Genomic DNA, 25,307 nt, shown 5'->3' on the forward strand with positions numbered 1-25,307 from the left:
CCACGTCTCAAAAACAGCAATTTTTCTGCACTTTACCTGCAAGTCTCTTATCTTTTTTTGGTGTTTGTTAAGGGCCAGAACACTGGGAGAATACCCTGCTCTTCTTCAAATAGTGCCGTGGGATTTTTTCAATCCGATCTCTTAGAGAAATCACATAGGACCTCGATTTAACATTTTATCTGAAAGGTGGTACCCCCTCAATACTACACTGTATCAGCCTAGATTATGTGCTCCATTCTTTTGAGTGGGACTGGAACCCACAACCTACTGACTCTGTGATGATTTTTGATGTGAGGATCTTACTGGCTGAAGAGCATAAGGCATTCCTGAAGTTTTTCCAGTCCATTTTGATGTTGCCAGAAGCTGTGTTGACAGCTGATATGATCTTCCATAGCTTGACAGAGTTGATCTTCCACTCCTGCTGCTTTAAGTTTCACCACATTTAATCTGGTAGTGGTTTATTCACCTTGTGGTCTTTGAAATGAGGCTATCTGAAGGTCAAGTTTTGCAGTGTAAGAGGCCGAGGACAGAGAGGTCAGAGTGGAGCAGAGAATTAAAGTGACAGACTCGGGGTCACGCTTACGGATTAAACGGAGGTGTTTCGTAAAGCGGTCACCCAATCTGCGTTTGGTCTCCCCAATGTAGAGGAGACCACATCGTGAGCAGCGAATACAGTATACTAAATTGAAAGAAGTACAAGTAAATTTCTGTTTCACCTGGAAGGAGTATTTGGGGCCCTGGATAGTGGGAAGGGAGGAGGTAAAAGGGCAGGTGTTGCATCTCCTGTGCTTGCATGGAAGGATGCTGTGAGAAGGGGAGGGGGTGTTGGGGGTGATTGAGGAGTGGACAGGGTGTCTCGGAAGGAACGGTCCCTTCGGAATGCTGAAAGGGGAGGAGAGGGAAAGATGTGTTTAATGCTGAGATCATAGGAATTTACAGCACAGAAGGAGGTCTTTCGGTCTATTGTGTTCATGCCGGCCGACAAAGAGCTATCCAGCCTAATCCCACTTTCCAGCTCTTGGTCTGTAGCATTGTAGGTTACGGCAGTTCAAGTGCATATCCAATTACTTTTCAAATACTATGAGGGTTTCAGCCTCTATCTTTCCTCATAGCTCACGTTCTACAGTCTAGGCAAAATCCTCATAAATCTCCTTTGCCTCCCCTCTAGTGTAATCACATCTTTCCTTTAATGTGGTGACCAGAAATACATGCAGTGCTCCAGCTGTGGCCTTACTAGTATTTTATACAGTTCAAACATAACCTCCCTGCTCTTATATTTTATGCCTCAGCTAATAAAGGCAAGTATCATGTATGCCTTCTTAACCACCTTATTAAACTGTCCTGCTACCTTCAGGGATCTGTGGACATGCACTCCAAGGTCCCTCTGTTCCTCTTCACTTCTCAATGTCCTACCATTTAATGTGTATTCCCTTGCCTTGTTAGCCCTCCCCAAATGCAGTACCTCACATTTCTCCGGATTGAATTCCATTTGCCACTGTCCTGCCCACCTGACCAGTCCTTGATATCTTTCTGCAGTCTATAGCTTTCTTCTTCATTATCAACCACATGGCCACTTTTTTGTATCATGCTGGAGGTGGTGGAAATGGCGTAGGATGAACCGTTGATTGTAGAGACTGAACGCAGATTGGGTGACCGCTTTGCGGAACACCTCCATTCAGTCCGTAAGCGTGACATAAGAACATAAGAATTAGGAGCAGGAGTAGGCCATTCAGCCCCTCGAGCCTGCTCCACCATTCAATAAGATCATGGCTGATCTTCTACCTCAACTCCACTTTCCTGCACTGCCCCTATATCCTTTGATTCCCTTAATATTCAAAACTCTTATCGATCTCTGACTTGAATATACTCAAAAACTGAGCCTCCACAGCCCTCTGGGCTAGAGAATTCCAAAGATTCACCACCCTCTGAGTAAAGAAGTTTCTCCTCATCTCAGTCTCAAATGGCTGACCCCTTATTCTGCGACCGTGACTCCTGGTTCTAGACTCCCCAGCCAGAGGAAACATCCTCCCTGCATCCACCCTGTCAAGCCCTGTAAGAATTTTGTATGTTTCAATGAGATCACCTTTCATTCTTCGAAACTCTATAGAATTTAGGCCTCGTCTACTCAATCTCTTCTCATAGGACAATCCCCCTATTCCAGGAATCAGTCTGGTGAATCTATGGCATGTATATCCTTCCTTAGGTAAGGAGACCAAACTGTACACAATATTCCAGGTGCGGTCTCATCAGGGTCCTATATAATTGCAATAAGATGTCTTTACTCTTATACTCAAATCCTTGTGTAATAAAGTCCAACATACTTGGCAGAAAAAAATCAAAGAGCAAGTTATTATTTAAATGAAGAAAGATTGCAAAGTGCTGCAGTACAGCGGGACCTGGGGGTACTTGTGCATGAAACACAAAAGGTTAGTATGCAGGTACAGCAAGTGATCAGGAAGGCCAATGGAATCTTGCAAAGGGGATGGAGTATACAAGCAGGGAAGTCCCACTACAGCTATACAGGGTATTGGCGAGGCCACACCTGGAATACTGCGTGCAGTTTAGGTTTCCATATTTACGAAAGGATATACTTGCTTTGGAGGCAGTTCAGAGAAGGTTCACTAGGTTGATTCCGGAGATGAGGGGGTTGACTTATGAGGAGTAGTTTGGGCCTCTACTCATTGGAATTCAGAAGATTGAGTGGTGATCTTATCGAAACGTATAAGGTTATGAGGGGGTTTGACAAGGTGGGGGAGACGAGAACTAGGGGGCATAATCTTAGAATAAGGGGCTGCCCATTTAAAACTGAGATGAGGAGAAATTTCTTTTCTCAGAGGGTTGTAAATCTGTGGAATTTGCTGCCTCAGAGAGCTGTGGAAGCTGGGACATTGAATAAATTTAAGACAGAGATAAGGGAATAAGGGGTTATGGGGAGCGGGCAGGAAAGTGGAGCTGAGTCTATGATCGGATCAGCCAAGATCGTATTAAATGGTGGAGCAGGCTCGAGGGGCTATATGGCCTACTCCTGCTCCCTATTTCTTATGTTCTTATGTTTTTATACATTTGCTTTTGTAATTGCTTGCTGTACCTGCATGTTAACTTTCAGTGATTTGTGTACAAGGACACCCAGGTCCCTCTTTACATCAACATTTACCAATCTCTCACCATTTAAAAAATACTTTGCTTTTCTATTTTTCCTGCCAAAGTGGATAATTTCATTTCTCCACCTTATATTCTATTTGCCAAGTTCTTGCTCATTTACTTAGCCTGGCTATATCCACCGAAAATAACCCGTTTATTCTTACTCCCTGTTTTTTGTCCGTTAACCAATCCTCAATCCATGTGAGTATATTACCCCCAATCCCATGAGCCTTAATTTTGTTTAATAACCTCTTGTGTGGCACCTTATCGAATGCCTTCTGAAAATCCAAATACACCACATCCACTGGTTCCCCTTCATCTAATCTACTAGTTACAACCTCAAAAATCTCGAACAGATTTATCAAACATGATTTCCGTTTCATAAATCCGTGTTGATTCTGCCCAATTGTATTATTATTTTCTCAGTGCCCCGTTACTACGTCCTTAATAATAGATTCTAGCATTTTCCCTACAACTGATGTCAGGTTTACTGGTCTGTAGTTCCTCGTTTCTTCGCTCCTTTCTTAAATAGCGGGGTTACATTAGCTACCTTCTAATCTGCAGGAACCTTTCTAGAATCTATGGAATTTTGGAAGATGTCAACCAATGCATCCACTATCTCTAAAGCTACCTGTTTCAAAACCCTAGGATGTAGGCCATCAGGTCCAGGGGATTTATCGGCTTTCAGTCCCATTAATTTCTGCAGTACTCATTTTTTACAAATACTAATTTCTTTCAGTTCCTCATTCTCGCTAGACCCTTGGTTCTCCACTATTTCAAGGAGGTTTTTTGTGTCTTCTTCCGTGAAGACAGACACAAAGTATTTGTTTAATTTCTCTGACATTTCCCCATTATAATTTCTCCTATCTCAGCCTGTAAGGGACCCACATTTACTTTCGCTAATCGTTTCCTTTTTATATACTTATAGAAGCTTTTACCATCTATTCTTATGTCTCTCGCCAGCTTACTCTCATATTCTGTGTTCCTTTTATCAATTTCTTGGTCCTCCCTTACTGAATTCTGAGATCCTCCCAATCCTCAGGCTTACTGCTCCCTTTTGGCAACATTATAAACTCTTCATTTCATCTAATACTATCTCTTAACTTCTCTTGTTAGCCACGATTGAACCACTTTTCCTGTGGGGTTTTTGTGCCTGAAAGGAATGTATATTTGTTGTAAATGATATATTAATTCTTTAAATGCAAGCCACTGCTTGTCTACCATCATACCTTTAATGTAGTTTCCCAACTCCCTGAGCTTCCGGTTGTTGTTACTTTAATTCTCTGCTCCACTCCCACTCTGACCTCTCTGGCCCAGACTCATCTTTTGTTTCTTTACTTGTCCCATTGCCATCTCCTTTTGCTTTGTACTATCATAACTTTTGTCATTTAGTCTTTCCTGTCTATCGCAGACATTTTGTTCTTCCTCCCCTCCCCCTTTCCCTGCCTCTGTACCTGCTTAAAGTCTGTTACATCTCTAACTTTTTCCAGTTCTGATGAAAGGTTATCAGCCTGAAACGTTAACTCTGTGTCTCTCTCCGCAGATGCTGCCTGAGTATTTCTAGCATTTTCTGTTCTATTTCAGATTTCCAGCATTTGCGGTATTTTGCTTTTGGAAGGAATCTGTTGGACTCATGCCAAATGCTTTCTGAAAGTCTAAATAAATTGCAGCTTAATTCAGCATAAGGATTCACTGTACCACACACAAAAGACCAAAATCTAGGAACTAGAAACATAGAAACATAGAAAATAGGTGCAGGAGCAGGCTATTCGGCCCTTCGAGCCTGCACCATCATTCAATATGATCCTGGCTGATCATGCAACTTCAGTACCCCACTCCTGCCTTCTCTCCATACCCGCTGATCCCTTTAGCCGCAAGGGCCACATCTAACTCCCTTTTGAATGTATCCAATGAACTGGACTCAATAACTTTCTGTGGTCGAGAATTCCATTGGTTCTCAATTCTCTGGGTGAAAAAGTTTCTCCTCATCTCGTTCCTATATGGCTTACCACTTATCCTAAGACTGTGACCCCTGGCTCTGGACTTCCCCAACATCGGGAACATTCTTCCTGCATCTAACCTGTCCAATCCCATCAGAATTTTATATGCTTCTATGAGATCCCCTCTCATTCTTCTAAATTCCAGTGAATATAAGCCTAGTCGATCCAGTCTTTCTTCATATGTCAGTCCTGCCATCCTTTGCTGGTGAACCTTCGCTGCACTCAATAGCAAGAATGTCCTTCCTCAGATTAAGAGACCAAAACTGCACACAATACTCAAGGTGTGGTTTCACCAAGGCCCTGTACAACTGCAGTATATCTCCCTGCTCCTACACTCAAATCCCCTCGCTATGAAGGCCAACATGCCATTTGCTTTCTTACCTGACTGCTGTACCTGCATTCCTACTTTCAATGACTGATGAACCATGACACCCAGGTTTCATTGCACCTCCCCATTTACTAATCTGTCACCATTCAGATAATAGTCTGCCTTCCTGTTTTTGTCACCAAAGTGGATAATCTCACACTTATCCACATTATGCTACATCTGCCATGCATTTGCCCAATCACCTAACTTGTCCAAGTCACTCTGCAGCCTCTTAGCATCCTCCTCACAGCTCACACTGCCACCCAGCTTAGTATCATCTGCAAACTTGGAGATATTACATTCAATTTCTTCGTCTAAATCATTAATATATATTGTAAATAGCTGGGGGCCCAGCACTGCACCTTGCGGTACCTCACTAGTCACTGCCTGCCATTCTGAAAAGAACCCGTTTATTCCAACTCTTTGATTCCTGTCTGCCAACCAGTTCTCTATCCACGTCAATACATTACCCCCAATCCCATGTGCCTTAATTTTGCACACTAATCTCTTGTGTGGGACCTTGTGAAAAGCCTTTTGAAAGTCCAAATACACCATATCGACTCGTTCTCCCTTATCCACAATTCTGAAGATTTGTCAAGCATGATTTCCCTTTCATAAATCCATGCTGATTTGGACCGATCCTGTCACTGCTTTCCAAATGTGCTGCTATTACATCTTTAATAATTGATTCCAGCATTTTCCCCATTACCGATATCAAGCTAACCGGTCTATAATTCCCTGTTTTCTCTCTCCCTCCTTTTTTAAAAAGTGGGGTTACATGAGCTACCCTCCAATCCATATGAACTGATCCAGAGTCCATGGAGTGTTGGAAAATGACCACCAATGCATCTACTATTTCTAGGGCCACTTCCTTAAGTACTCTGGGATGCAGACTATCAGGCCCTGGGGATTTATCGGCCTTTGATTCCATCAATTTCCCTAAAACCATTTGCTGACTAATAAGGATTTCCCTCAGTTCCCTCAGTTTCTCCTTCTCGCTAGACCCTCGGTCCCCTAGTATTTTCGGGAGGTTATTTATGTCTTCTTTAGTGAAGACAGGACCAAAGTATTTGTTCAATTGGTCTGCTGTTTCCTTGTTCCCCATTATGAATTCACCTGATTCTGACTGCAAGAGACCTGTGTTTGTCTTCACTAATTCTGTTCACGTATCAATAGAAGCTTTCCAGTCAGTTTTTATGCTCCCTGCAAGCTTCCTCTCATACTCTATTTTCCCCCTCCTAATTAAACCCTTAGTCCTCCTCTGCTGAATTCTAAATTTCTCCCAGTCCTTAGGTTTGCTGCTTTTTCTGGCCAATTTATATGCCTCTTCCTTGGATTTAACACTATCCCTAATTTCTCTTGTTAGCCACGATGGAGCTACCTTCCCCGTTTTATTTTTACACCAGACAGAGATGTACAATTGTTGTAGTTCATCCATGTGATCTTTAAATGTCTGCCATTGCCTATATACCGTCCACCCTTTAAGTATCATTCACCAGTCTATCCTAGCCAATTCACGTCTTATACCATCGAATTTATCTTTCTTTATGTTCAGGACCCTAGTCTCTGAATTAACTGTGTCACTCTCCATCTTAATGAACAATTCTACCATATTATGGCCACTCTCCCCCAAGAGGCCTCGCACGACAAGATTGCTAATTAATCCTCTCTCATTAACAAGACCCATTATAGGATGGCCAGCTCTCTAGTTGGCTCCTCGACATATTGGTCTAGAAAATCATCCCTTATACATTCCAGGAAATCCTCCTCCACAGCATTGCTACCAGTTTGGTTAACCCAATCTATATGTAGATTAAAGTCACCCATGATAACTGCTGTATCTTTATTGCACGCATCCCTAATTTCCTGTTTGATGCCATCCCCAACCTCACTATTACTGTTTGGTAGTCTGCATACAACTCCCACTAACGTTTTCTGCCCTTTGGTGTTTTGCAGCTCTATCCATATAGATTCCACATCATCCAAGTTAATGTCCTTCCTTACTATTGCGTTAATCTCCTCTTTATCCAGTACCGCTACCCCACCTCCTTTTCCTTTCTGTCTATCCTTCCTGAATATTGAATACCCCTGGATGTTGAGTTCCCAGCCTTGGTCACCCTGGAGCCATGTCTCTGTAATCCCAATTACATCATAATTGTCTACCCATTTCCATTACCCACCAAGAATGGCCCCTCCGCTATGAGGTGTATTGGTGACTTCATTGCCTATAATAGGGCATGTTACCACATACCTTTTCTGTAATGCCTTCAAGGCAGTCAAAGAGGTCCGTCAGGTGGGATCTTCCCCTTCTAAATCCATATTAGTTGTTCCTTATATCCATAATGATGTCCAACCAATGAGTCAGATAACTAACAGGTTGCCTAAATCAGATTTGACATTTAAAAATAATTTTTTTACGCACTGTCTTTGCTTTCATACAAACATATGAACAATGATGGTCAGGTAAAGATCATCTGGTCCATCGAGCCTGTCCCACACAATTAGAATACCTTGTGCATCACAACGTATACACTCCACCACACCCCAAACCATGTGATCTCCTGGAAGAAACAAAACAAGATAAAAACCCCAGGCCAATTTGAGGACAAAAAATCTGAGAAATTCCTCTCTGACCCACCTAGGTGATCGATATTAGTCCAGGAGATTATCCAGCCCTGAATTCCATGCAGTACTAACGTTCTGTAAGAGGGGACCTCCGACTCAGCCCGAAACAGGTCCAGCTCTCGCTTAGAGGAATTCAGCGAATCAGCATCCACCGCACAAGCCTTTTCCAGAGGCCCACAATTCTCTTTGGAAAAGAACCACTTCCTGACATCTAATCTAGATCTAGTCTTATACAATTTTAAATTTGTGACCCTCTGATCCACCCTAACCTATTTAATTGAAACAAACTGTCAACTGGAACACTATCTATTCCCTTCATTATCTTACAAACCTCAATCAGATCATTTCTAAGTTTATGCTTCTCTGAAGTGTGGAGTCCCAACTCTTTTAGTCTGTCCTGATAACTAAGATTCTTTAAACTGCGAGTTAGTCTAGTGGCCTTCCTCTGCACCCTTTCCAGAGCCTCAGTATCACCCACTATGTGAAGAGACTGAAACTGGACACAGTATTCCAAGTGCAGCCTTACTAAGGTGTTGTGCAAGGACAAAACAGTACACCTCGTCTTATACTCACTTGTCCTAGGGATAGACCCCAACACCCTATTTGCTCTAGCTATCACTTCACGGCATTGCTCATGTACCTTTAACTATGTATGCACTAGAATGACCAAATCTCTTTCTATCCCCACCGTTTAATGCTTTTCCCTGAAGGGTATATGAATGTTGAGCATTTTCCCTGCCCACATGCATAACACTGCATTTATCTAAGTTATACATCATTTGCCAGTCATATGCCCAATCTCTCAACACATTAAGATCTGCCTAAAGCAGACAAGTGTCGTCTACAGTCCCAATACTCGCATAGATTTTCTTGGTATCATCTGTAAATTTGCAGATCATCCCCCAACACTTACATCCATATCATTAATAAAAATAGTAAAGACCAACGGTCCATTGTGGGACACCACTGGTGACCAGTTTTCAAACAGATCCAAATCCATCTATACCTACATTTTGCCGGTGTCCTGCCAGCCAGTTCTGAATCCAGCTCAACATATTACCACTAACATGCCAGCGGCTTCGATCTTATACAGAAGCCCCTTGTGCGGTACCTTATCAAAAGCTTTTTGGCAGTCTAAGCTCCTGACGGACCGCATTGCGGCACTGGAGCTGCGGGTGGATTCACTCTGGAGCATCCACGATGCTGAGAATGACGTGAATAGCACGTTTAGCGAGTTGGTCTTACCGCAGGAAAAGGGTACACAGCCAGATAGGGAATGGAAGACCAGCAGGAAGAGCAGTGCAAGGAAGGTAGTGCAGGGGTCCCCTGCGGTCATCCCCCTGCAAAACAGACACACCGCTTTGGGCACTGTTGAGGGGGATGACTCATCAGGGGAGAGCAGCAGCAGCCAAGTTCATGGCACCGTGGGTGGCTCTGCTGCACAGGAGGGCAGGAAAAAGAGTGGGAGTGCGATAGTGATAGGGGATTCAATTGTAAGGGGAATAGATAGGCGTTTCTGCGGCCGCAACCGAGACTCCAAGATGGTATGTTGCCTCCCTGGTGCAAGGGTCAAGGATGTCTCGGAGCAGGTGCAGAACATTCTGAAAAGGGAGGGTGAACAGCCAGTTGTTGTGGTGCATATAGGTACCAACGATATAGGTAAAAAATGGGATGAGGTCCTACGAGACGAATTTAGGGAGCTAGGAATTAAATTAAAAAGTAGGACCTCAAAAGTAGTAATCTCGGGATTGCTACCAGTGCCATGTGCTAGTCAGAGTAGGAATTTCAGGATAGCTCAGATGAATAGTGGCTTGAGCAGTGGTGCAGAAGGGAGGGATTCAAATTCCTGGGGCATTGGAACCGGTTCTGGGGGAGGTAGGACCAGTACAAACTGGACGATCTGCACGTGGGCAGGACCGGAACCAATGTCCTAGGGGGAGTGTTTGCTAGTGCTGTTGGGGAGGAGTTAAACTAATATGGCAGGGGGATGCGAACCTATGCAGGGAGACAGAGGGAAATAAAATGGAGTCAGAAGTAAAAGATAAAAAGGACAATAGTAAAAGTGGAGGGCAGAGAAACCCAAAGCAAAAAACAAAACGGGTCACATTACAGCAAAATTCTAAAGGGGCAAAGCGTGTTAAAAAGACAAGCCTGAAGGCTCTGTGCCTCAATGCGAGGAGTATTCGGAATAAGGTGGATGAATTAACTTCGCAGATAGCAGTTAATGGATATGATGTGATTGGCATCACGGAGACATGGCTCCAGGGGAACCAAGGCTGAGAACTCAACATCCAAGGGTATTCAGCATTTAGGAAGGATAGACAGAAAGGAAAAGGATGCTGGGTGGCATTGCTGGTTAAAGAGGAAATCAATGCAATTGTAAGGAAGGACATTAGCTTGGATGATGTGGAATCGGTATGGGTGGAGCTACGCAATATCAAAGGACAGAAAACGCTAGTGGGAGTTGTGTACAGGCCACCAAATAGTAGTAGTGAGGTTGGGTACGGCATCAAAAAGAAATAAGGGACGTGCGCAATAAAGGTACAGCAGTTATCATGGGCGATTTTAATCTACATATTGATTGGACTAATCTAACTGGTAGCAATGCGGTGGAGGAGGATTTCCTGGAGTGTATTAGGGATGGTTTTCGAGACCAATATGTCGAGGAACCTACCAGAGAGCTGGCCATCCTAGACTGGGTGATGTGTAATGCGAAGGGACTAATTAGCAATCTTGTTGTGCGAGGCCCCTTGGGGAAGAGTGACCATAATATGGTAGAATTCTTCATTAAGATGGAGAGTGACAAAGTTAATTCAGAAACGAGGGTCCTGAACTTAAGGAAAGGTAATTTCGACGGTATGAGGTGTGAATTGGCTAGAATAGACTGGCAAATGATACTTAAAGGGTTGACGGTGAATAAGCAATGGCAAACATTTAAAGATTATATGGATGAACTTCAGCAATTGTACATCCCTGTCTGGAGTAAAAATAAAACGGGGCAGGTGGCTCAACCATGGCTAACAAGGGAAATTAAGGATAGTGTTAAAGGCAAGGAAGAGGCATATAAATTGGCGAAAAAAAGCAACAAACCTGAGGACTGGGAGAAATTTAGAATTCAACAGAGGAGGACTAAGGGTTTAATTAAGAAGGGGAAAATAGAGTACGAGGGGAAGCTAGCAGGGAATATAAAAACTGACTGCAAAAGCTTCTATAAATATGTGAAGAGAAAAAGATTAGTGAAGACAAATGTAGGTCCCTTGCTGTCGGATTCAGGTGAATTTATAATGGGGAACAAAGAAATGGCAGACCAATTGAATGAATACTTTGGTTCTGTCTTCATGAAGGAAGACACAAATAACCTTCCGAATGTACTAGGGGACAGTGGGTCTAGTGAGAAGGAGGAACTGAAGAATATCCTTATTAGGCGGGAAATTGTGTTAGGGAAATTAATGGGATTGAAGGCCGATAAATCCCCCGGGGCCTGATATTCTGCATCCCAGAATACTTAAGGAAGTGGCCCTAGAAATAGTGGACGCATTGGTGATCATTTTCCAACAGTCTATCGCCTCTGGATCAGTTCCTGTGGACTGGAGGGTAGCTAATGTAACGCCACTTTTTTAAAAAGGAGGGAGAGAGAAAACTGGTAATTACAGACCGGTTAGCCTGACATCAGTAGTGGGGAAAATGTTGGAATCAATCATTAAGGATGAAATAACAGCGCATTTGGAAAGCAGTGACAGGATCGGACCAAGTCAGCATGGATTTATGAAAGGGAAATCATGCTTGACGAATCTTCTAGAATTTTTTGAGGATGTAACTAGCAGAGTGGACAAGGGAGAACCAGTGGATGTGGTGTATTTGGACTTTCAGAAGGCTTTTGACAAGGTCCCGCACAAGAGATTGGTGTGCAAAATCAAAGCGCGTGGTATTGGGGGTAATGTACTGATGTGGATAGAGGACTGGTTGGCAGACATGAAGCAGAGAGTAGGGATAAACGGGTCCTTTTCAGAATGGCAAGCAGTGACTAGCGGAGTGCCGCAGGGCTCAGTGCTGGATTCCCAGCTCTTAACAATATACATTAACGATTTAGATGAAGGAATTGCGTGTAATATCGCCACGTTTTCGGATGACACTAAACTGGGTGGCGGTGTGAGCTGTGAGGAGGACGCTAAGAGGCTACAGGGTGACTCGGATAGGTTAGGTGAGTGGGCAAATGCATGGCAGATGCAGTATAATGTGGATAAATGTGAGGTTATCCATTTTGGGGGCAAAAACACGAAGGCAGAATATTATCTGAATGGCGGCAGATGAGGAATAGTGGAGGTGCAACGAGATCTGGGTGTCATGGTACATCAGTCACTGAATGTGGGCATGCAGTTACAGCAGGCGGTGAAGGCAGCAAATGGTATGTTGGCCTTCATAGCTAGGGGATTTGAGTATAGGAGCAGGGAGGTATTACTGCAGTTGTACAGGGCCTTAGTGAGGCCTCACCTGGACTATTGTGTTCAGTTGTGGTCTCCTAATCTGAGAAAGGACGTTCTTGCTATTGAGGGAGTGCAGCGAAGGTTCAACAGACTGATTCCAGGAATGGCTGGACTGTCATATGAGGAGAGACTGGATCAACTGGGCCTTTACTCACTGGAGTTTGGAAGGATGAGAGGGGATCTCATAGAAACGTATAAGATTCTGATGGGACTGGACAGGTTAGATGCGAAAAGAATGTTCCCGATGTTGGGGAAGTCTAGAACTAGGGGACATAGTCTTAGGATAAGGGGTGGGCCATTTAGGACTGAGATGAGACGAAACTTCTTCAGTCAGAGAGGTGTTAACCAGTGGAATTCCCTGCCGCAGAGAGTTGTTGATGCCAATTCAGTGGATATATTTAAGAGGGAGTTAGATATGGCCCTTACGGCTAAGGGGATCGAGGGGTATGGAGAAAAAGCAGGAAAGGGGTACTGAAGGAATGAACAGCCATGATCTTGTTGAATGGTGGTGCAGGCTCGAAGGGCCGAATGGCCTACTCCTGCACCTATTTTCTATGAAAGTAGACCATGTCTACTGGACTTCCCTCACCCACCAACTTTGTAACTTCGTCAAAAAAATGCCATTAGATTTGTAAGACATGACCTCATTTTTATGGAGCCATGTTGGGTGTGCCTAATATGTCTCTCTCTATCCTAGCATTCATATATTGCATCCTGAATGATTTCCTGAGGCAACTTACCTATTACTGATGTTAAACTAATGGGCCTATAGTTATCCATGTCTACCTTGTCATCTTTTTAAAGATGGAAGTACATTAGCCTCCTTCCAGTCTATAGGAATCATTCCAGATTGCAGTGAGCTATTAAAAATACAGGCTAGGAGTTCACACAGCACATGTCCTATCTCATTGGGGACCCTTGAGTGGTTATCATCCAGCCTGGCTGCTCGATCTATTTTCAAGTTCTTAATTCTTTCTAAAACAATATCTATGTTAATGTTACTAATTTTGTTAGTAACATTATTAGGGGGAGAAATTCAGGGCATTTGCGCTTCCCGGTAACGCCCCAGGGAGCGCTTAGGCGATGCAAAAGACTTTTCGCCGGGTCGTGGCACGGCTAACGACTCCCACGAAATTCGGCGAGAGTTTAACGGCGGCGGTTCTGGTCGCGCCTCGCTGCGCCCACGATGACGTCATCATCACCGTGCGCAATGACCCATTATCGCCCCGGAGCAAAAAGTCGGTAGCTTCCCCGAAGCTGTGACAGGCGATGCTAACGACAGCTTTAGGTGGCGCGTACCAGGCTGTAGGGCCGCTGGTGGGGCAAAGTTTCAAGGGGAGGTGGGGAATTGGAAAGAAAACGTCCGACTTACCAGTCGCAGCCTGCTGGATGTTGAACCGCATGGTCCGTTGCTCGATCTTCCAGTCCGGCACGCCGCTTGTGCGCTGGGCTGATGCCACGGCACCCGTTCCCCGGTGTTCCAGGCAGGGACCCGTTTCTCCCCCACAGAGTCGGCAGCTTGGCCCTCCCCTGGCGCAGGAAATCCCGCCTTGTGGCATTTGCCGCCCCCAAACGGGGCGCCATGCAATTTCGGCCCTTAAATTCTGATAGGCGAGCATCATCTTCAAGGATGAAGACCAATGCAAAGTACTCATTTAATATTTCCGCCATACCAAGTGAGTCCTTTATAATCTGTTCTCTGACTCTTCACATAACTGAAAAAGCTTTTCCCATTACTTACACAGCTGTCTACGATCCTTTTTCCATTAGCCTTCTTGCTGAACTAATAGAAGCCTTCATTTTCTTTAATTTCTTGTACTCAACTCTGTTTAGTTGAGTATTAAATGTCTTTAATTTACAGAAATATTTGTTTACATCTTCATCCTTCAAAATCTTGCTCGTACCCCACAGATTTACTCCCTGGTCTCCAATCATCTTGGTTAATCCTTGCCACGGGACCAAGGCCTAGCCCTGTCAAGCCCGTGTGGTGTCTGGTGTGCAACGGTCACCACAAATTTAAAAATCCACACACAGGCATCTTCCACCCTTCAGCATGTATTTCGGGACCTGGAATATTAGGTCCTTCATTGAAACACCTGTGAACTCATTGAACTCATCCCTTTTTGGCGTGGAAGCAAATCATCCTCGATTCGAAGGACCGCCTAAGAAGAAGACTCCCTGGTCTCCTCAGGTACCTTAGCATTTATATGCCTCAGCAACTGCTCAGTGGTAGCCCTCTCAACTCTTAGTCAGAAGACCATGGGTTCAAGGACTTGGAACAGGTAATCTGAGCTGACACTCCAATGCAATACTGAGGGAGTGCGGTACTGTTAGAGGTACATTCTTTCAGGTGAAGCATTAAATCGATGTCCCATCAGCCCCTCAGGTGCATTTCTCCCGGTGTCCTAGCCAATATTTATCCCTCAACCAGCACCAGTTTGTTGACTGGCTTTGATCAAAGTGAGGTTGGAGCACAGATTGGCTAGTGACATAGTTGAAAGTGCTGTAAGATGGGATCAAGGTATGGAATGAGGTACGAAGGGAGTGAAGGAGATCAGCGTTACTCAGAACAAATAAATAATCCATCACAATTCTAGATGATTTTTGACACATTTACGGAATATTAAAAGAAAGACCTTTTTAATATAACAAAGTGTACAATGTTAAATGTAGTGAGATGCTCATATAACTTGCATTCTGCATTCTTGCAAATGACCATTATTTGTCAAACTTGCCAGTATCAGTCTCCATAGTCAGTGGTCATGAAAGACTCTGAGAATGTTTTGGCAACCATTGCTCAAAAGTGAACTGGGAGCATTTGGATGAAAATACTGGAATAGTGGTGTACTTAAGGGTCTCTACATGCATCCAGATTGTTTAGTCATCCATGAGCTAAAAACTAAGCATTTTTTTTGTAGACTGCATTTGGAAAGAGGAAGAAATTGAAGGCAGATGATGATGCATTGTCGAGAACAGAAGTTCGCTGGATGTCTGAGAGTGGGATAATCGACGCATATGTCCTAATGGGCCCCAGTGCTTTTGACGTTTTCAACCAGTATTCAAGGCTGACAGGTATGATGGTGACCGATTGTAAGCAAATAAGGCCTATCTCCAATCAAGATGCAGAGTACCGCAATCAGTAGAGCAAGACAATGTTCTCAGCAATGCTTTGTTTCTGAGTGTATTAAGGTACCAAACTTATTTACACAGTATAATGTGCAGTTTATTAGTTTGATGGAGTACGTTTGTAAACGAGGTAATGTTATACAATTATTGAGTTATATTACACCTGTGTTAGTGGAGATTTAGGGTCCGAAATTGCCCCCCACCCGAAATTCTTCTTTGTGGCCTTGGTGGAAAAACCTTCTGGTGAGTTAAAAAAATTGGCACAGTTAAGTAAATCAGTGGAGCAGATGCCCAGACAGCAGCAGCAGAGAAGTGGGAGAGAGCGGCAGGGGGACCTTTTGGGCATAGTTAGGTGCAGGGACCGAGAGGGGGGAGGCCATTCGGCCAGGGATAGGTGCGGGGAGTGGGACTGGGAGGCTATTCGGCCAGGGATAGGTGCGGGGACCGAGACTGGAAGGCCATTCAGCCAGGGATAGGTGCGGGGACCGGGACTGGGAGGCCATTCGGCTCGGGATAGGTGTGGGGATTGAGACCGGCACCAGGAGGCCCTTCGGACTGGGATAGGAGCAGGAACCAGCATCTTGTGGGGGTGGGAGGGAGATAGACTTTGACATTATACTAATCATTTAATGGAGATAAGCTGCTGCAATGTTTAATGTGCTTGGTAAGTTGCTGTAAAGTGCTTGTGCAGGTTGCTGTGAGCTGGCTGTATGTTTCACTTTCCAGCCTCAGCCCTCATTGTGTCTCTGGTTACCGTGGCAACCCGATCTTTTTGGCGCAGATCTTGGGCTCCAGCCCCAAAACTAAACGACAGACTAGGCGGCGCAAAAATGAAGAATTCAAATGGGAAAACTTGGATGATTTTATTTTTGACATACTTGCGCCCCCAAAAAACGGGCGTAACTCTTCAAGTACGCCAAAAAACAGCTTTGGAGAAATTTGACCCCCTTTGTTTTTTTTCATTCGGATATGGAAGTCACTCAACGGAGGTGGGTATGCGGTGGTGACATCATTAGAGGGGCGGAAGTTGGGAGCCGTGCGGAATGGCCGCCATGATGACGTCATCACGGCGCCGCTTCACCACGGCTCTCCCCTTCACTTAAAGGGGAGAGCCTGCACGATCTTTAAACTTCAGTCCACTGGGCCACCAGGGAGTGTTTCGGACGGATCAGCGGCCTGGCACCCAAGAGGGGGTGCCAGGCTGCCTGTTGGCAGCCCGGCCGAACCCAGGGGCATAATTGTCAGACCGACATGGTAGTCGGCCGACAAAAAAAAACATGGTGGCAGCGACAGTAGGTCCTCCCCTTTAAGGGGAGCCACGCCGCCATTGCAGAATGCCTCAGCCTCACTGGACTACCACTAAAAAGCTTGTTTTGGCACTGCCAGGTGGGCTGAAGATTTTCATGGCGGAATTTCAACGTTGGGGGGGCGTGGGGGTGGGTAGATTGATGGTGCGCACTGCGATGATGCACTTAGCATGGATCGACAGCAGCGGAGCGGTGGGGGAGAGTGGGTCACCACCGGGATGACACGGGAGCGCTGCTTTCCGGTGTTAAGCGGTCTTAAGGAAGGGGGAAATTTCGGCCCCTTAGTACTCTTAGTAAATTCACATTCATGTGACTATTTCCAACAACCAATGAATAACCTTTTTGTTCCCCCAGACGTCCCCCTTTCCCTTGTCTCCCCTCTTTTCCTGAAGCTACTGATTCATGCTGGGGTACAGTTCTGTCGATGCTAAATGCCCTCTTGTACCTTGCCCAAATGACTGTTCCACATGTTTGAATCTAGATAGTGGCCAGCTAAATTGACTGTGTGGGGCATTGCAGTGAAAACCAATACAAAAACAAAATACTGCGTGTTATGTCCTTACGCACTACAGCAAATCAACACGAGGCACATTCTGCAGACAAGGTCACTCTGTGACCTGTACCTTTATTCACAGGACCAAGAAGTGATGACTCTGTGTGGGACCTCCCTTTATATACCTGGATGACCAGGTGAGGGGTGTCTCCCACAAGTTCACCCCCTGTGGTCAAGGTATGCATTTCTCAGGTGTATACAATGTACAGTGTTGTTACATAAGGGTTACAGTTATGTGAAGGTTACAAACATGACATCACCTCCCCCCAACGTCTTTGGGTCAAAGATTGAGTCTTTCAGGCGGTCGCCGCTCTCTCGTGGAGCGCTACAGTTGGGGCTCTGGTTGTTGAGCCTTGGCATGCATCTCTGTCACCTGTGGTGATTCCGGCTCGTCCGGGCTGACCGCAGGGACTGTGCATGCTGCTGACGGTTCTTGTTGCTCATTCACTGGCAGTGGTGTGGGCAGCATTTCATGATTTTCTTCAATGTCCATGCTGAACCTTTTTTTTACTTGGTCCAGATGCTTGCGGCATATCTGCCCATTGTTGAGTCTGACCACTATGACCCTATTCCCCTCTTTACCAATTACAGTACCCTCGAGCCACTTGGGCCCCACAGCGTGCTTAAGAATAAATACAGGGTGATCGATTTCTAACCATCTCCCCTTTGAGTTATGGTCATGGCACTCATTTTGGGACTGCCGATTGCCCTCAACAATTTCTGACAAGATTGGATGAATGAGGGACAGCCGAGTTTTTAGTATACATTTCAGGAGTAGTTCCGCTGGCGGGACTCCCGTGAGCGAGTGCGGTCGAGACCTGTAGGCCAGCAGGATGCGCAATAGACGGTATTGAAAGGAGGGTCCATGAATCCGGAGCATGCCTTGCTTTATGATTTGGACCGCACGTTCCGCCTGGCCATTGGAAGCGGCTTGAACGGCGCTGTCCTGACATGTTTGATGCCATTACCCGATATGAACTCCCGGAATTCATACCTAGTGAAACACGGGCCGTTGTCGCTAACCAGGATGTCCGGCAAGCCGTGGGTCGCAAAGACTGCACACAGACTCTCCACTGTGGTGGATGTCGTGCACGAATTGAATATGATGCATTCGATCCATTTCGAGTACGCATCAACAACAATGAGGAACATTTTTCCCATGAACGGGCCCGCATAGTCTACGTGACTACGTGACCGTGGCTTGGTGGGCCAGGGCCACGGGCTGAGTGGGGCCTCCCTGGGGGCATTGCCCAGCTGGGCACACATCGTGCACCTGTGAACACAGTGTTCCAGGTCTGCATCAATTCCCGGCCACCATACATGTGACCGGGCAATGGCCTTCATCAGCACAATGCCTGCATGCTCACTGTGCAGTTCCCTGATGAATGTCTCCCTGCCCTTCTGGGGCGTAACTACCCAGCTGCCCCATAGTAGGCAGTCGGCTTGGATGGAGAGTTCATCCATCCGTCTGTGAAACGGTCTGACCTCTTCAGGGCATGCTCCGTGTGCGGGCGCCCAATCCCCAGTCAGGACACATTTCTTAATCAGAGATAGGAGGGGATCTCTGTTTGTCCAGGTTTTGATCTGGCGGGCTGTGCCAGCACTGTCAAAGGCGCGACAGCCATGACCATCTCCGCGCTTTGCTCCGCTGCCCCCTCAGTGGTGGCCAGTGAAAGCCTGCTGAGCGCGTCAGTGCAATTTTCGGTGCCTGGCCGGTGCCGTATGGTGTAGTCATATGCAGCCAGCGTGAGAGCCCATTGCTGTATGCGAGCTGACGCATTGGCATTGACAGCTTTGCTGTCGGACAACAGGGATATTAACGGCTTGTGGTCCATTTCTAACTCGAACCTTCTGCCAAAAAGTACTGGTGCATCTTTTTCACCTCGTAGACATATGCGAGTGCTTCCTTTTCAACCATCCCATATCCACGTTCTGCTTGGGAGAGCGACCTGGAGGCATAAGCCACAGGTTGGAGTTGGCCCTCATCATTACTCTGCTGTAACACGCACCCAACCCCATAGGATGATGCATCACATGTCAAAACCAATTTCTTACAGGGATCGTACAGGGTCAATAACTTATTAGTACAAAGCAGGTTACACGCCCGATTGAAAGCCCGTTCCTGACAGTCCCCCCAAAACCAATCGCAACCCTTATGCAGGAGCATGTGTAGCGGCTCCAGCAATGTACTTAAGTTCGGTCGAAAGTTCCCGAAATAGTTCAATAGTCCCAGAAATGAACGCAACTCTGATGTGTTGCTGGGCCTGGGCGCGCGACGGATCGCCTCCGTTTTAGATTCGGTGGGCCGGATCCCGTCTGCGGCAACCCTCCTGCCCAAAAACTCGACCTCTGGGGCCAAAAACACGCACTTGGACTTCTTTAGTCGCAGGCCTACCCGGTCCAGTCGGCGTAGCACCTCCTCCAGGTTGTGGAGGTGTTCCTCAGTGTCTCGACCCGTGATAAGGATGTCATCCTGAAATCCGATTGTTCCGGGGATGGATTTGAGCAGGCTTTCCATGTTCCTCTGAAAGATAGCGGCTGCTGAACGAATGCCAAATGGACACCTGTTGTAGACAAACAGCTCCTTGTGCGTGGTGATGGTGGTCAGTAGCTTGGATTCTTCGGCCAGTTCCTGGGTCATGTAGGCCAAAGTGAGGTCCAACTTGGTGAACAGCTTGCCGCCTGCCAGTGTGGCAAAAAGATCCTCCGCTCTCGGAAGTGGGTATTGGTCCTGAAGGGACACTCGGTTGATGGTGGCCTTGTAGTCGCCACAGATCCTGACCGAGCCATCCATTTTTAGAACAGGGACGATGGAGCTTGCCCAGTCACTGAATTCAACGGGCGAAATTATGCCCTCTCTTAGCAACCTGTCCAACTCACTCTCAATTTTCTCCCGCATCACATACGGCACAGCTCTGGCTTTGTGGTGCACTGGTGAGGCGTCCGGGGTGATGCGTATCCTTACTTTGGTGCCTTTGAAAGTCCCGACGTCAGGTTGAAATAATGACTCGAACTTTAGTAGGACCTGTGAGCATGAACTTCGCTCCACAGATGAAATGGCGTGCACATCTCCCCATTTCCAGTTCATCTCGGCTAGCTAGCTCCTACCCAAAAGCGCGGGATCATTTCCCGGGACAATCCAGAGTGGCAGCCAGTTCTGAGATCCATTATGTGTGACCACCAACATTGCACTGCCTAGCACTGGGATGATCTCTTTGGTGTACGTCCGTAATTGTGTATCAATGTGTTCTAGTTTGGATCTGCTAGCTCTGAGTGGGGTACTGAAATTGCATGTTCAGCCATGAACTCATTGAATGGCGGTGCAGGCTAGAAGGGCCGAATGGCCTACTCCTGCACCTATTTTCTATGTTTCTATGTTTCTACAGTTTCTCGAATTGTTGACTGGCTGGCTCCTGTGTCCAGCTCCATGCGTACCGGGATGCCGTTTAACAGCACTCTCATCATCATAGGTGGCGTTTTTGTGTATGAGCTGTGGATGTTTGCCACCTGGACCCGCTGAACTTAAGCGTCCATTGCTGTGTCCCAGGCATACCCCTGCCTTGCAGACCCCTCTTATGGTTCATCCACTTCGCAAACCAGCCGCGTTGCAGGCTTCCTGTACATCCTGGCTAAATGTCCACTCAAGTTACAATTTCTGCAGATGAATTGTTGAAACCGGCAGGTCTTCGCAGCATGTTTGCCCCCGCACCTCCAGCATGAACTGAGATAGTTGTGAACAAAAGAGCTGTTACCAGGCATTCCTCTGTCTGTTTGATTACTCTTGAGTACCCTGTTTGTGGGTGTCAATGGTCCCATCCCGGGGACGTATTGTCCCTTGTGATGGTGTAAATGTCCGTTCAACCTGCCATTGTCTGGACCCACCCTAGAATCTGTTACTGCCTGGTTGGTGTCGAATTGCCCTTGCCTGCCTGCGGGGTTCTGAATCGCATTTACCATGTTAACTCCCTGCTCCATCGCCACGTTGGGAGCAGAGTTGCGCGCGTATATGATCTTGGTTTCCTCCTACCCTGCCATGAAAGTTTGAGCCATCAACGCCGCTGCTTCCAAGGTTAACTCCTTGGTCTCAATTAGCTTCCTAAAAATCCCGGCATGACCAATGCCCTCAATGAAGAAATCCCGTAACATCTCCCCCCTGCAGGCTTCTGTGAACTTAGAGGCTGGCCAAGCGCCGAAGGTCTGCAACGAAGTCCGGTATGCCCTGTCCTTCCCGACGTCGGTGCGTATAGAATCGGTGTCGGGCCATGTGTATACCACTCGCCGGTTTGAGGTGCTCACCGATCAGTTTGCTGAGCTCCTCGAAGGTCTTGTCTGCCGGCTTCTCGGGTGTGAGCAGGTCTTTCATCAGTGCGTATGTCTTAGGTCCACAGCTGGTCAGTAGATGCGCCTTTCGCTTGTCAGCCGCTGCCGCTCCCAGCCAGTCCTTTGTGACAAAGCTCTGCTGGAGCCTCTTAACGAAATCGTCCCAGTCCTCACCAACACCGTGCTACCGGTGGCCATTTCCTTGAGTCGTTGATTCCCGTTTCTCGTCGCCAAATGTTATGTCCTTACACACCTCAGCAAATCAACACGAGGCACATACTGGAGACAAGGTCATTCTGTGACCTGTACCTTTATTCACAGGACCAAGAAGTGATGACCCTGCGTGGGACCTCCCTTTATATACCTGGATGACCAGGTGAGGAGTGTCTCCCACAAATTCACCCCCTGTGGTCAAGGTGTTAATTTCTCAGGTGTATATAGTGTACAGTGTTGTTACATAAAGGTTACAGTTATGTGAGGTTACAAACACGACACTGCGAATGCTGGAAATCTGAAATAAAGACATCTTTTCACCTTTTCCAGTTCTTATGAAAGGTCATCGATCTGAAACATTAACTCTATTTCTCTCTCCACGGCTGCTACCTGACCTGCTGTGCTTTTCCAGCAGTTGAACCCAATCCTGTCCTCACCAAACATTCACATTCTCTAGTTGGAGTTACTGAATTGGTGAGCAGGGGAGAGGGCTCTTGGCTGATTTTCCTCTTCCTAGCCCAGGGAGATTGAGACCAACAGTCGCACTAAAGATAATAGCAGCAAATTCAACACATCCCAGGGATTGGTCTGGGTCCCTCTGGCTTGATTGGATCAGCAGCACACATAGTGCTGTCATGATCCACCCAGTCTTTGGGGGACCTGATCGTTTCTTACAAATGGGTGCAGAAACAAAGAGACCTGGGGGTATGTGTGCATAAATCATTGAAGGTGGCAGGGCCGGTTGAGAAAGCAGTTAAAAAGGCTTATGGGATTTTGGGCTTCATAAATAGAGGTATAGAGTACAAAAGTGTGCAAATTATGATGAACCTGTATAAAACACTGTTCCATCCCCAACTGGAGTACTGTGTCTAATTCTGAGCACCACACTTTAGGAAGGATGTGAAGACCTTAGAGAAGGTTCAGAAAAGATTTACGAGAATGATTACAGGAATGAGGGACTTCAGTTATGTTGATAGACTGGAGAAGCTGGGGTTGTTCTCCTTGGAACAGACAAGATTGAGAGAAGATTTGATTGAGATGTTCAAAATCATGAGAGGTCTGGACAGAGTAGACAGAGAGAAACTGGACCATTGGCTAAAGGTCGAGAACCAGAGGACACAGATTTAAGGTTATTGGCAAAAGAACCAAAGGCGACATAAGAAAAAAACTTTCATGCAGCGAGTGGTTAAGATCTGGAATGCATTGCCTGAAAAGGTGGTGGCAGACTCAATTTTAGCTTTCAAAAGGGAGTTAGATAAGTGTCTGAAGGAAAAGCAATTGCAGGGCTACGGGGAAAGGGCAGGGGAGTGGGACTAGCTGTGAGTCAACACGGGTTCAACGGGCCGAATGGCCGTCTTCCATGCTGTAACCATTCTATGATTCTATAAGACTGTAAAAGGTGATTTCCCTGCTGGATTGGTGAACCATGTTATGCTTGGCCCCCAGGTCCTCAGGCACTTCCTCCTTTGTTTGCACTGGGTCACCACCAGTGTCGCTACAGCTACGAGGATGAAAATGACATTAAGCAAGTGGACACTGGCTTTGACGTGCACGACATTCCTTATGATGCTATCTGGCTGGACATTGACCACACCGAAGGGAAACGCTACTTCACCTGGGACAAGACAAAATTTCCTTTCCCTCGTGAAATGCAGGAGGACTTACGAGCCAAGGATCGGAAGGTGAGCATGACAGAATACGGCAGGCCAGCACATACAGTGTGTGGAGGCCAGCAACTTATGTGTATAATACACACATGCAGGATACTATGGATTCTATGGGGGTGGTGGATTGTTGAAATAATTCCATCCTCTCCTGAAAGTGGTTACTCATGCTGGCATATATTTCCACTACCACTGACATGCCCTGTTACCTTGCCCAATGGCCATTATTCATGTACGAGTCTAGACAATGAGTGCCATCAGGCTGTTTGACCATGAAGGACATAAGACCCATCCTGTCCTTGTCTAACATCCATACACTTGCTCCTTCCAACGTGGACTGCTGATCATTGGTCAAGAGTGGTGACCACTGGGTGATTTTTGCCCTTAATAGCAGGAATGCTAAGGTCCATTGTATTGCCCCTTGCTCAGCGCGAGCGCGAACCAAACCTGGGACCGTCCTGTTCCAAATGATGGCATGATGTGCCGAATGGCCTCCATCTGTGCTGTAAGATTTTATGACTGGCTCAGCTCACTGGATAAGCTGACTGAGCCACTGGAGTGCCCTGACGTCACAGGGTTTGATACTGTTTCATTTTCTATTCAAAATATTTTCATACTGTGAAGTTCCTGCTGCTCAGATGGCAGTTTTCGAACCCAATGGGACAATTCCTGAATCAAAAGAGGTTTGAAAGATCATGACTAGAGCATCTACAATTTCCTCACTTATGTCTTTTAATACCCTGGAGTAGAAACCATCAGGTCCTGGAGATTTATCCATCTTTAGTCTCACTATTTTCTCCTTTACCATTTTTTTACTTATATTAAATCTAGTAAGTTCCTCCCCTTGATTTAGTTTTAGTTTTCCTCGTATCTCTGGTACTTTATCCTCATCCTCTACTGTGAAGACAGCTACAAAGTAAGTATTTAACTCATCTACCATTTCCTGATTTTCAATGACAGTATCACCTGCCTCTGTCCTTAAGGTTCCCACATTACTTTTAGCTACTCTTTTTTTTTTAAACTTGTAAACTTTAATGTTGTCCTTTTTATTCCTGGCAAGTTTTTTTTCTCATTTTGCTTTTTATGCAGCTCCAACTACTTTCTTTGTTTCCCACATTACAACAGTGTCTACATTCCAAAAATACTTCATTGGCTGTAAAGTGCTTTGAGCTATCCGGTGGTCGTGAAAGGTGCTATATAACTCCAAGTCTTTTTTTTCTTTGCTGACCTTTGTATCTGTCCCAGCCTGTGGGATCTCCACTGTTCTTTACATTTGTATAAGCTCTTTCCTTTAGTTTTATACTATCTCTCACATCATTTGTTGACTAAGGTTGTTTAATTACACACGTAAAGCTTTAAGGGTATGTATAGGTTTTGTATTGAACCAAATACTTCTTTGACCATCTCCCACTGTTCATTTGTATTTTTACTCATTAGCAGTTCTGCCCGGTCTATTGTGATCAATTTCTGCCTCATCCCTTCAAAGTCAGCCATACCTAAATGTAAA

The 25,307-nt window shown here is 45.9% G+C and overlaps 1 protein-coding gene across 6 annotated transcripts in view; it reads left to right on the forward strand.

Annotated features, from left to right (window-relative positions):
• Positions 1 to 25,307, forward strand: part of LOC139263142 (neutral alpha-glucosidase C-like) — a 237,431-nt gene that overhangs the window by 126,046 nt on the left and 86,078 nt on the right. For all 6 annotated transcript variants that reach the window (XM_070878753.1, XM_070878757.1, XM_070878755.1 and 3 more), the window contains 2 exons: positions 15,536 to 15,689; positions 23,583 to 23,818. In XM_070878753.1, the coding sequence (XP_070734854.1) occupies positions 15,536 to 15,689; positions 23,583 to 23,818 (390 nt within the window). The remainder of the gene's footprint in view (positions 1 to 15,535; positions 15,690 to 23,582; positions 23,819 to 25,307) is intronic.

This window comes from Pristiophorus japonicus, chromosome 4 (assembly GCF_044704955.1).
Source record: "Pristiophorus japonicus isolate sPriJap1 chromosome 4, sPriJap1.hap1, whole genome shotgun sequence".
NCBI classification, from domain to species: Eukaryota; Metazoa; Chordata; class Chondrichthyes; family Pristiophoridae; genus Pristiophorus; species Pristiophorus japonicus.